The 11,493-nt window shown below is 48.2% G+C and overlaps 1 protein-coding gene across 1 annotated transcript; it reads left to right on the forward strand.

Moving 5' to 3' along the window:
- The first annotated feature begins 5,162 nt into the window (after positions 1-5,162).
- Positions 5,163-10,862, forward strand: LOC136493585 (protein ALTERED PHOSPHATE STARVATION RESPONSE 1-like). Its single transcript, XM_066489684.1, has 4 exons — positions 5,163-6,697; positions 6,786-6,949; positions 8,862-9,085; positions 9,542-10,862. The coding sequence occupies exons 1-4, from the start codon at positions 5,503-5,505 to the stop codon at positions 10,320-10,322; spliced, it is 2,364 nt and encodes a 787-aa protein (XP_066345781.1). The 5' UTR covers positions 5,163-5,502; the 3' UTR covers positions 10,323-10,862.
- Positions 10,863-11,493: the final 631 nt, after the last annotated feature.

Below are 11,493 nucleotides of genomic sequence, written 5' to 3' on the forward strand. Positions count from 1 at the left end.
CCCGTCCAAACTTAGACTCCAAGTCCCCACTCCTGAGTCCCAAACTAAGTGTGGTGCTTAGACATCCACCATCCCCGCCTCCAATCAGTCGGTCCGGAAAGAGCTGGAACCCACGACAAAAGAGAAACGAGCCTTCCTGCTCCCATAAGCAAGTATGTGCTCAGGATAATAAGTCTGTGACCTGACTACCATCCACAATAAGGGGCGATCTTTAACCGACACGGACAGAGAAAATAATGTAACCAAGCTATGGCCCGTTGGCCACGGGACACAGCCTATTACACCCACCAATACCCGTACCATATCCCTGCCCGGTCTCTATTTCCTTTCACCATTTTATCATGAGAGTAATAATAATAATCACGTATTGTGAGTAATGGCATGTTACTCCCGCTACCGATAGCCTAAGCATAGCAGCTACTCGACCTAGATACTCCCGCTACCGATAGCCTAAGCATAGCAGCTACTCGACCTATGCTAGTAGGACTCATAGGTAGGTTTATCTATGTATGTAGTTTCAATATAAATCTTATAACATAAATGCACATCACACACACACACACACACACACAAACACACACACACACACACACACACACACACACACACATATATATATATATATATATATATATATATATATATATATCCAGCGATTATTCAAAATAAGGGATATACACTGGGGCTTGTCTTGGGCAGGCGGATTGTCAGCTATGTTAGTCGTCGGTGGTTGTGGGGCTTCCTCCTGTATGAGAACCTCCTCCTCGTACTTCTCGATCACCTCCTCATATTCCTGCTCTCTGGCGGTTACGAACTCCACCAACCCGTTCTCTACATGCATACAATGATGATGTAACACTTAGTATTTTGGCAACAACAACTCTTAAAATAAGAATACACATGCTAAGCTACTAAGCTAGCTCTAATGACTAAGATACTAAGCTAATCATTATCTCTACCAAATAGATTTCAAGCTCACCCTACAAGTGCTTAACTTTTATAAACCAATATCATGCCATTATTCTTTTAGCCTTAATGAGTATTTAGCTACCATATTAAGTAGTCTATTCTAGGGCTATAAAAATTAAAGTGAGCACATAATAATACAATGAAGCTACTATAAAAATTTTAGGGTTTTTGCTATCACCAATCTACCACAAAAATTCCTACAATTATTAATCGAAATAATACTAAGCATCTCAACTATTTTAATGCTCCTTAGCAACGACACATATATATATGAACTAACTATACTAATAGGTAGACAATATTTTTGGAAACCTAATAAAATTAGTTTTACATTTTTTGGATATCTACATTATTTTATATTAATTACCAAAGTTCAGCTCAGAATTAAAATAAAAATCTATTTCTATTTTCCACGAAAAAACCGATTTCGGCCCAACGCGCTGACATATTAGCAAAAGCACCCCTGGACTCTGAACAAAACAACCCGCAGTCCACGTTACTATTCCTAGAGACAGCACCTATGCAAAAAGACCCTTGCACTCTCTCCTCTTTACAACGGCATGGTCCCTAGCCTCCCCCGTGCGCTCTGGCGCGGCAAGCGGTGGCACTGGCGATAGCGCCGGCCACTCGGGACCCATGCTAACCTATCTAAGAGGTTGAATCTCACCAAGGGGTCGACGCGAGGCGATGGGGGCGGTTACATGAGCCGAGACGCCGTAGAAGGACCTCTCCACGACGGCGGGCACCCTACGACAATGGCGATGGCGTTCTGGTGAGCCGCAGCAACAATAAGGCAGTAGGGGTAGCGGGTGAAGAACGACAACTCACCCGTAACCTAACCGAGGTGCTGGCTCGGCCAGGGATGACTCGAGCGAGGCTAGCCACGTGCGCATTGCGAGGTGAATGGCGGACCGCAAAGGTACGACCACGTCAGCGGCGAGGAGGTGGCACTAGAGCTGTGACTAGAGTGCGCACGGCGCAAAGGGGCTCAAGGCGGAGCTATTGGTGTAGCCAATTCGACGCGGGACTAAGTGGGGAGGACTGGCTATGGCGCGAGCGGTGACAGGTCTTAACGGCGTGGTGGCGGGGCGAAGCTCCAAAATTGAGGCTCGGTTAAGCTATAATCAAAACGGGGTGGGGACGGCTGGAGATGGGACGTGAGGATGGAGGCGCGAACAAGAGGGATTGATGAGAGGTGACCCCTCGTAGCTACGACGCTGGTGCAATTCGACGGCGTCAAGGAGACGAGAACAGAGAGAGAGAGAGAGAGAGAGAGAGAGAGAGAGAGAGAGGGAGCGGTGGGGGAAGGGCAGCTAGCAACTCGGCAAGGCCGTGCCTTAGCGGGATGCGGTTGGCACGATCGGCGTAGCCCACGGCCAGGCACTAGCCGACAGACACGCACGCTCGCGACCAGCATGGCCCGCGCGCGTAGTGCCGTCAGTGGCAAGGCGACGGCGACACAGCCACGTGCGAGCAGCGTCAAGGCAGGCCAGCGCGCAGCGCAACTGTAGGCGCACAGCGTGGTGATGCGACAGTGGCGGTGGCGGCGCGTCGCGAGTGCGGAGGCAGCAACAGCACTAGCGGCAACCACGGTGGCAGGGGCGGTCTGGCGTAGAGCTGACCGGTGGCCTAGCGGTGCGGCCAGAGCGGCCAAGCCACAGCAAAGGCCACGGCGGCCACGGCCAGCCGGTGCGCGGCCACGCGCGCGCACGGCACAACCACGCGGCGACGCGGGTCGGCCATGTGTGGTGACCACACCCATGGCGCCAGACAACACAAAGTTGTGACGTGCATGAATTTTAAAGCACTGATTACGACCAAACCGTTGCTCCTAAACCTAAACCGGCTTCACTACACTCAAGATGGAATATGGAACTACTAAATCGAATTATAGCACTACACCACTCCTTTACCCAATCTCTCTAAATAAATTGCTAAACATAGCAGCATCTAGCTGTCCACAAACTTAGAAATTTTCTAAATGTGTGAGATAATCTTAATTTCATATTGCATATCTAAGCTACTAAAAATATTATTTAGCAATATTCTTTTTCAACAGCAAGTATTCCATTGTCATCTACAAAGTTTGCACTTTCATTATTTAAGTATCATACACATGTTCTATAGTATTTTTGCTTAATAAAAATTGGTTTTAAACCCTACTTAATATGCATGAACCATCGAACCAACTTTTGTTTAGCATTTTTATTGATCATTTTAAGTTACAGAAATTGATCTACACACTTCATCACATGCATTAACACACAAGTATGATGATCATGACATGTTTTAGTAGATGATTAACGGTTCCACCCAAGACACTCGTACATTCACTCTAAATTATAAATCATTTTAATCTTATCCTAAATTGAACTTTCTTTAACATAGGACCAAGTCTATACATCGCCAGGTTACCTGTGACCGAGAACCCAAAAACCCTAACTCTTGGTCCCAAGCCAGACCCTCAACTTCTTCGGTGGCGACAGCTGACACATCGTGGAGAAGCTTCTGAGCAAATTTTACCATGGGTACAAATCAGAAATTTCACGCATAACAGTTTTGTACCCACATTTATATTTGAAGACAGAAATCAAACGGAGCTGCCGTGTTACCTAGGGAACACTTTATTTCTACAGTCCTGCAACGCTACGCCAGCACTATTAGTACCAGCACAGCAACCATTTGACGAAAGCCATAACAGCTGGACTTCTGAAGCTCCCGTGCGTCTACGGGTCCACCGATCCAGCCGTCCCAGTCGCGTACGTACTCGGTTATTACAACAACTACTGCGAGTCTACCACCACTACGTTGGCCCCATCCCAGTAGCAGCAGCAGATGTTTGACGCAGCAGGTCGGAGCGGTTTAACTGCGGGAGACTGGCACTCCGGCGACACGACGCGCGCCCTGACTTCCCGGCCCCAATTCAATGGCGTTCTGGGATGGTAGACCGTAAACACGAAGATTCGCCCGGGTTAGTTCCTCCGTGGAAACTTTACCGCGTTACTTGACATATGAATAAAGTATTAAATATAGACTAAAAAATAATTAAGTATACGGATTGCGACTATTTTACGAGATGAATTTTTTAAGCCTAATTAGTCTATGATTTGACAAAAAATACCATAGTAACACATATGCTAATGATAGATTAATTAGACTTAATAAATAACTAATTACATAGATTGCGACTACTTTGCGAGACAAATTTTTTAAGCCTAATTAGCCCATGATGTGACCAAAAAAAGTGCTACAGTACACACATGTGCTAATGACGGATTAATTAGGCTTAATAAATTCGTCTCGCGGTTTACTGACGGATTCTGTAATTTATTTTTTTATTAGTATCCGAACACCCCGTGTGACACCTCATGTAACATTCGATGTGCATCCAAAACTTTACAAACGTGTACACGGTAGCACTTTATTGTTAAATCATAGATTAATTAGGCTTAAAAGATTCGTATCGTAAAGTAATCATAATATGTGTAATTAGTTACTTTTTATTCCATATTTAATATTCTGTGTACGTGTCAAACGTTCGATCAAACAGGGTGTAAAGTTTGGACGGAGTAACCAAGGGCTCAGTGCACGGCATGGCCACAGCGGCGGGGCTGCGCAGTGTGCGCCCCGACCAGCCGGCAAGCGCCGGACGCCCTACCACCTGACCTGGGTGTTCCAGGCCGGCCGAGCGAGACAAGCGTCAATGCGCCGCGCAGCGGCCGCGAAGCCACCCTCCACCCGATCCGGACGTCCGCCGGCACCGCGCCGCGCTCCGACCCGGCGAGCACAACGAAACCATTACCCGTCGGCGTCGCCCACTCCTCCGTGGACCGTGGCCGAACCACCGAGGTCAGGTCCCCGGTGGAGTGGCGGGGATGGCCTACTCCGCTCATGCGGCCTGTCGGTCTGTCCGTCGCGGTCCAAAGGCTATGGGCGCGTCACATTCCTCCATCCTGGTTCTTGGACTTTTCCTGCCGCGGCTCCTCCGCTCCGCAGTCCGCACCACACGGTCCACGGTGCACGGACGAGACGACGGCCCCCGCGCCCACCACTCGCGCGCGGACTCGCCCGTACTGCTTGCGCTAGTACATGTACATGCAGTAGGCAACAAAAAACTGTGCGCTGCCACGGCAACGCCCCGGGAAAAAAAATGCGCAAACAAATAAGATAGAAGATTCTGACCTCCCTGGATCGATCTCCCCGCCGCCGTCGTCTCGCCCTCCCAGCTCCCAAGTGGCCGAGCCCCAGCCCGCCTTCTCCTCTCCACCTTCCGCGTGGGACTTCCACGTTAACCTCCCCGTCCGTCGGCCCGCCCGCGCGCCGCGCGCCGCGCGCGTGACCGCATCATTGCGCCATCGGCTAGCCGAGTCCCCCCATCGCCGCGCCGGACGACTAGACCAAACGCCACCGAACGCCATAATTGTGGGCAACTGCCTCTGCCTGCCTGCTCCACTTCACGCCATAATTGCACCGTTCGTTCGTTCGCGCGGCAGCACCAGCCACCAGCGCCGGCAGCCGGCAGGCACGCACGCGATGGGGTGCAAGGGGTCCAAGCTCGACGACCAGGAGGCCGTCGCGCTCTGCCGCGCCCGCGCCGACCTGCTCGCCGCGGCCGTCCGCCACCGCTACGCGCTCGCCGACGCGCACGCGGCGCTCGCGGACTCCATCGAGTCGGTCGCCGCGCCGCTGCACCGCCTCCTCCGCCTGCAGGCCGAGTCGCCGGGGCTCACGCTGCCCTCCGCGCGCAAGGGCGGTGGTGGCGCGCCCGCGAACCGGCCGCCGCGCTCCTTCGACCCGTCGTCTGCCCACGGCCATTCCTCGCACCTCCAGTTCGGCGCGTCGCCCGGATCCGAGCCGGCGGCGTCGCCGGCCGACTCGCCTCCGCGCCGCGTCCCCGAGCAGCTGCAGCACCCGCATTACGCCGCGTACGGGTACGACTACGCGGCGCAGCCCGCGTACGCGTCGTACCCGGCGCCGGCGGGTTCGTTGCAGTTCTATTACGCTCGCAGCCGCCCGCCCCTCGCTTCCGTCGCCGTCACGCAGCGCGCGCCGGGGCCGCCGGAGCGCGTGGTGCGCTTCGGCTCCTTCGACGCGGCGGGCGGCTACCCGCAGCACTACGCCTACAGCGCCCAGCGGGCCCCGGTCCCGCCTCCGGCAGCGCTGCAGCGGACGGCTCCGCCTTCGCCGCCGAAGGCGAGCTCGTGGGACTTCCTCAACGTATTCGAGAAATACGACTCGTACGAATACGACAGCTACTACTACGACTCCGCCACCGCAGCTACTGCCGCCGCGGCGCCGTACACGCCGAGCCGGAGCTCGCGGGAGGTGCGCGAGGAGGAGGGCATCCCGGACCTGGAGGACGACGACGAGGAAGACGGCGTGGTCGTGAAAGAGGTGGCCGGGCAGTACACAGCGCCTGGGAGTGGCGGTGCCCGCAGCCGGCGCAGCTCGCTCGGCGGTGTCAGCAGCATCGCCGAGCTCGACCAGCCGGAGAATGTTGTCGCCCATAAGGACGTCATCGGCGAGTTACGGCGAAGGCAAACAACAGCACATGGTAATGTGTCGGTGCACGCTCCACCACCTCCCGCGCGGAGGCTCGTCGACAATGCGAGTGTAGCTGGCGAAATCAAGGCACAGCTTGTCCGCACGGCCGAGGCGGCTAGGCAGCTCGCGCCGATGCTCGAAGTCGGGAGGCCAAGCTACCAAGGCCGCAGCTCAGTCTACCAATGTGAGCTACATCTTGTTTACTTCACGTCCAATTTAACTTGGATTGTCAGTTACTCATTATGCCACTGGATGCTTAATTCTTTGATCAGCTTCCTCAAAGATGATGTCGGCTATCTCCGTGCCTCATTTGGGGTGCAAAGACATGGACGTGTTGGACGTCGGAGTGGTAGGGAAGATGGTGGACACGCGGAGCCTATCCTACGCACTTGAGAAGCTCTATTTCTGGGAGAGGAAGCTGTATGGTGAGGTCAAGGTATGGTCATCGTCTTCTGATAAAAAACTGGCCTTGTTTTAAACTTTATACTACAATAGAACTGATCTATGAACTGGAGCTATGATAATGGTGGTTTATGGAAATGTTCAATGGAAATTAAATGATAATATTGTATGGTATGCTGCATATCATGTCACTCCAATGTGTATTGTTAATTTTATGTTAGTCTTAATCCGCATTAAACTATGCCCTTCGTCTTAAACCAACCTCTACTAAATTAATTAATGGTGCTGATCAGCAACAGTACATCGCTATGGGAAGGTTGATGTTATTTTGACTTTTGCATATGAAGCAAAATTCTTAACTACGTACTTTTAAGAAAGGCCGGCTGCTAAGTCTCAGATTTGCAACCTAATATGTTTCTAAATAGTGTTAACTGATTAGTTTTTACTAACACAGTGGTTTGCTAGCAGTATTTTTTTTTTGTGTACTTTAGGTCATGCGCATGTTTAACCAAGGGTCCAATTAGGATAATACCCACCACGGAAAGTGCTTTCTGGAAGCCTAACGGTCAGATTTGGAAGAACATGTCTCATTAACAACAACAACAACAACAACAACAACAACAACAACAACAACAACAACAACAACAAAGCCTTTAAGTCCCAAACAAGTTGGGGTAGGCTAGAGTTGAAACCCAACAGAAGCAATCAAGGTTCAGGCACGTGAATAGCTGTCTTCCAAGCACTCCTATCTAAGGCTAAGTCTTTGGGTATATTCCATCCTTTCAAGTCTCCTTTTATTGCCTCTACCCAAGTCAACTTTGGTCTTCCTCTGCCTCTCTTCACGTTACTATCCTGACTTAGGATTCCACTACGCACCGGTACATCTGGAGGTCTCCGTTGCACATGTCCAAACCATCTCAACCGGTGTTGGACAAGCTTTTCTTCAATTGGCGCTACCCCTAATCTCTCACGTATATCATCGTTCCGAACTCGATCCCTTCTTGTATGACCGCAAATCCAACGCAACATACGCATTTCCGCGACACTTAGCTGTTGAATATGTCGTCTTTTCGTAGGCCAACATTCTGCACCATACAACATAGCAGGTCTAATCGCCGTCCTATAAAACTTGCCTTTTAGCTTCTGTGGTACCCTTTTGTCACATAGGACACCAGACGCTTGCCGCCACTTCATCCACCCTGCTTTGATTCTATGGCTAACATCTTCATCAATATCCCCGTCCCTCTGTAGCATTGATCATAAATATCGAAAGGTATCCTTCCTAGGCACTACTTGACCTTCCAAACTAACATCTTCCTCCTCCCGAGTAGTAGTGCCGAAGTCACATCTCATATACTCAGTTTTAGTTCTACTAAGTCTAAAACCTTTGGACTCCAAAGTCTCCCGCCATAACTCCAGTTTCTGATTCACTCCTGTCCGGCTTTCATCAACTAGCACTACATCGTCCGCGAAAAGCATACACCAAGGGATATCCCCTTGTATGTCCCTTGTGACCTCATCCATCACTAAAGCAAACAAATAAGGGCTCAAAGTTGACCCTTGATGTAGTCCTATCCTAATCGGGAAGTCATCCGATTAAAATATTTTTCTGATCTGTAGTAGTGGAGTTTTATTGGTCCAGCTAGTGGAACATGGGAGAACAAGTGGATATATTTTGAGAATCCATTTGCTTTCAGTTTTATGTGTCACAGTAAATAGAACCAGTTCGTTCAAAACAGTAAATAGAACCATCTTTTGTTTATTTAAAACTGCAGCCATCTTCTTGAATTGGATATGCCACTTTATGAATCTATTTGTTATCATTGATTTTGATAATGTTATAGTTCAATAGATTATGTCCATGCATATTTTCACCCTTGCTATCTTGTTTTTATATAATGTTCTTTTCTTCTTTGGTCTAATGTACTTCTCAATTTCTCATGCAGGCTGAGGAGAAGATGCGCTTACTTATTGCCAAGAACTCCAAGCGACTAAAATTATTAGATCAAAAGGGTGCAGAGCCTCAAAAGATTGATGCAACTCGAAATTTGCTGAGGAAGCTTTCAACAAAGATAAGGATAGCTGTGCGCGTTATAGCCAAGATTTCAAGAAAAATAAACAAATTAAGGGATGAGGAATTGTGGCCGCAAGTTAACACTTTGATCCAAGGGTATGTCTCTCTTTTAGCTCAAGGAAAGTGCTAATTTCTTGTTGTTGTTACTGTCAATGCTATTATTGCTATTGTTGTATTACTACTAGTCTTACTCTTAATATTACTATTACCAAAACTACTAATATTATTGTTTTTTTTTGTGTGTGTGTGTGTTGGGTCTAGTCAGTGTCGGAGATACATATCGAATTGAATCTTTTTACACAATTGATAGTGACCTGGTGTATGCATTCATGCAAACTAAAAATGGATTGAGAGGAAACCATAAAACATGGATATCTAGGAAGTAGGATTGTCAGAGTGTTTTTGTATACCTAGTGGCATGTTATATGTCAAATTGTGTTAAGTGATCTATAATAAATTGAAATACTGATTTACTTGCTTTCTCCCTTTGGTTGCTCCCTCCTCTTTTGCATTGTTGGGCCCTTCCTGAACAAATTAATGGCTTATTTCCAGGTTTGTATTAATGTGGCAAGATAAATTGGACTGTTACCATAGTCAGTGTCAAGTGATATCAGAAGCCAAAAACTTTACTTCAGTTTTGTCAGGTGGAAATGGCCAGGATTTGGTGTTGGAGCTTGAGGTAGAGCTGATTAAATGGATCATCAGTTTTTCCTCTTGGGTGAATTCACAAAGAAACTTTGTAAAGGCACTGAATGGATGGCTAGCACTCTGTCTTAACTACGAGCCTGAGGATAACACTACTGGAGTTCCATCTTATTCACCAGGAAGCATAGGTGCTCCATTGGTTTTTGTTACCTGCAACAAATGGTCTCAAGCCATGGATCGGATTTCTGAGAAGGATGTGGTTAACGCCATGCAAGCTCTTGTGTCTAGCGTGCGGCACCAGTGGGAGCAGCAGCATCTTGAGCAAAGCGAACAAATAATCTCGATTCGAGAAAGGGAAAAATGGATCAAGATTTTGGAGAGGAAGACCCAGGAGATTAATAAAGAGGCAGATGAACTAAACAGGAAGCTGGCGTTAATACCAAGCCAGCAGAGACTGCATGTGCCTCGGACCGTACAACTGTACGAGGCGCATTGTGTTGAGGCAAGTAACTTGCACATAAATCTGAGGCTGGTTCTTGAAGCTTCTGAGAACTTTGCTGCCAATTCACTGCAAGCTTTCCAGGATGTGTCAAAAAGTGCTGAAGGGACAAGGCTGCCAAGAGATAATGTGAGGAGAGAGCACCGTAGTAGTTCGAATAGAAGTTCAAACTATAAAACCAGCTCGTAAGATTTAAACATGTTCTATCTAGGTGGGATGAAAATATAAATACAAGATACAGAGCTGGTAGCATGATGACTCGTTCAGGTATGGTGGCTTCCTGTGCAGATGAAACTTGGATGGGGTCTTGTGCCAGAGACAAAACAACTTGAATGAGGGTTTTGAGCCGTTGAAAATCTGACATTCAAGAAGATTGGGTTGGTGATACAATTTATTTCTGGGGGCAAGAATTTTTTTTTTAAAAAAAAAATCCTTCCAGTCAGAGCATTTTGCCCAGTGTTCAGCTTCGTTGTTTGCCTTGGTTCAGGGACGTGTGTGTATACCCCTTTGTTGAACAACAACAAGGTTATACCGGTTGCGAAGACTGAGCAGAAATATGTGGTGCAGGCTCGGAACCATCCCGAGATGCAGCTGTCGCTTCTACGGACCCGACCACACGGGTCCTCCCCAATAACAAAAGCAGTTGGATTTTGGTGACTGAATGTAAAATCAGTCAAATGTGCATTCCTGAACGATCTTTTGCTACACGAAGTTGTACATATTTATGGTGTATTTGCAATCATCTTACTTTGCAGAAGTATTGTAGGCTTCGTAGCTATTTTGCAATCCGTATCTCCAACGGAGTGAAAATTTGTTATTTAGCTGCAAATTACATTTAACTTTTCCTTCTCCAAGACAATGCTAACACAAACATTTTGGCAGCAAAATTGAACCATATAAGTGAACTCAAAAGAGATGACCCCACGATCGACGACGAAATGCAACTGTTAATGTTCGTTGAAGAGGATGTATGACCAGTTTTTTTTTTTCCCAGGGAGCATTTTTCACGGGACCTTCGGTGGCAATGGGCCAAACGCAAAAGTTGCCATGCCATTTCGTGGGCCGTGGCCTAAGGCCGTGTTTGTTCCTCGGAAAAAGTCCATCTGACTTCCGTTTGAGTCTGATTTACCTCTTGGGACTCCGGCTATGATTTCTTGTTGCTCCTTGCAATGAAGCCTGCCAAACCTCCATGGCTCCATGGAAAAAATGGTTCATCGCAAGAAGCTATAGTCGTTTTTTATAGAGCCGGAGCTACAAAAATGTCTTCTGGCTTTTTCTGACGAACATAATATAAGTTATTATGAAACTGTCTCTGGAGCTGTTTATGCCAAATGCTTTTCATGGCTTCAACTCCACCAAA

The sequence above is a fragment of the Miscanthus floridulus genome, chromosome 11, assembly GCF_019320115.1.
Source record: "Miscanthus floridulus cultivar M001 chromosome 11, ASM1932011v1, whole genome shotgun sequence".
Lineage (NCBI taxonomy): Eukaryota > Viridiplantae > Streptophyta > Magnoliopsida > Poales > Poaceae > Miscanthus > Miscanthus floridulus.

Bases quoted from the DNA above. Each gene is read 5' to 3' on its own strand.
- LOC136493585 (XM_066489684.1), top strand. From the start codon at position 5,503: ATGGGGTGCAAGGGGTCCAAGCTCGACGACCAGGAGGCCGTCGCGCTC. The intron at 6,698-6,785 runs GTGAGCTACATC...TTCTTTGATCAG, and splicing joins CCGCAGCTCAGTCTACCAAT to CTTCCTCAAAGATGATGTCG. The intron at 6,950-8,861 runs GTATGGTCATCG...TTTCTCATGCAG, and splicing joins AGCTGTATGGTGAGGTCAAG to GCTGAGGAGAAGATGCGCTT.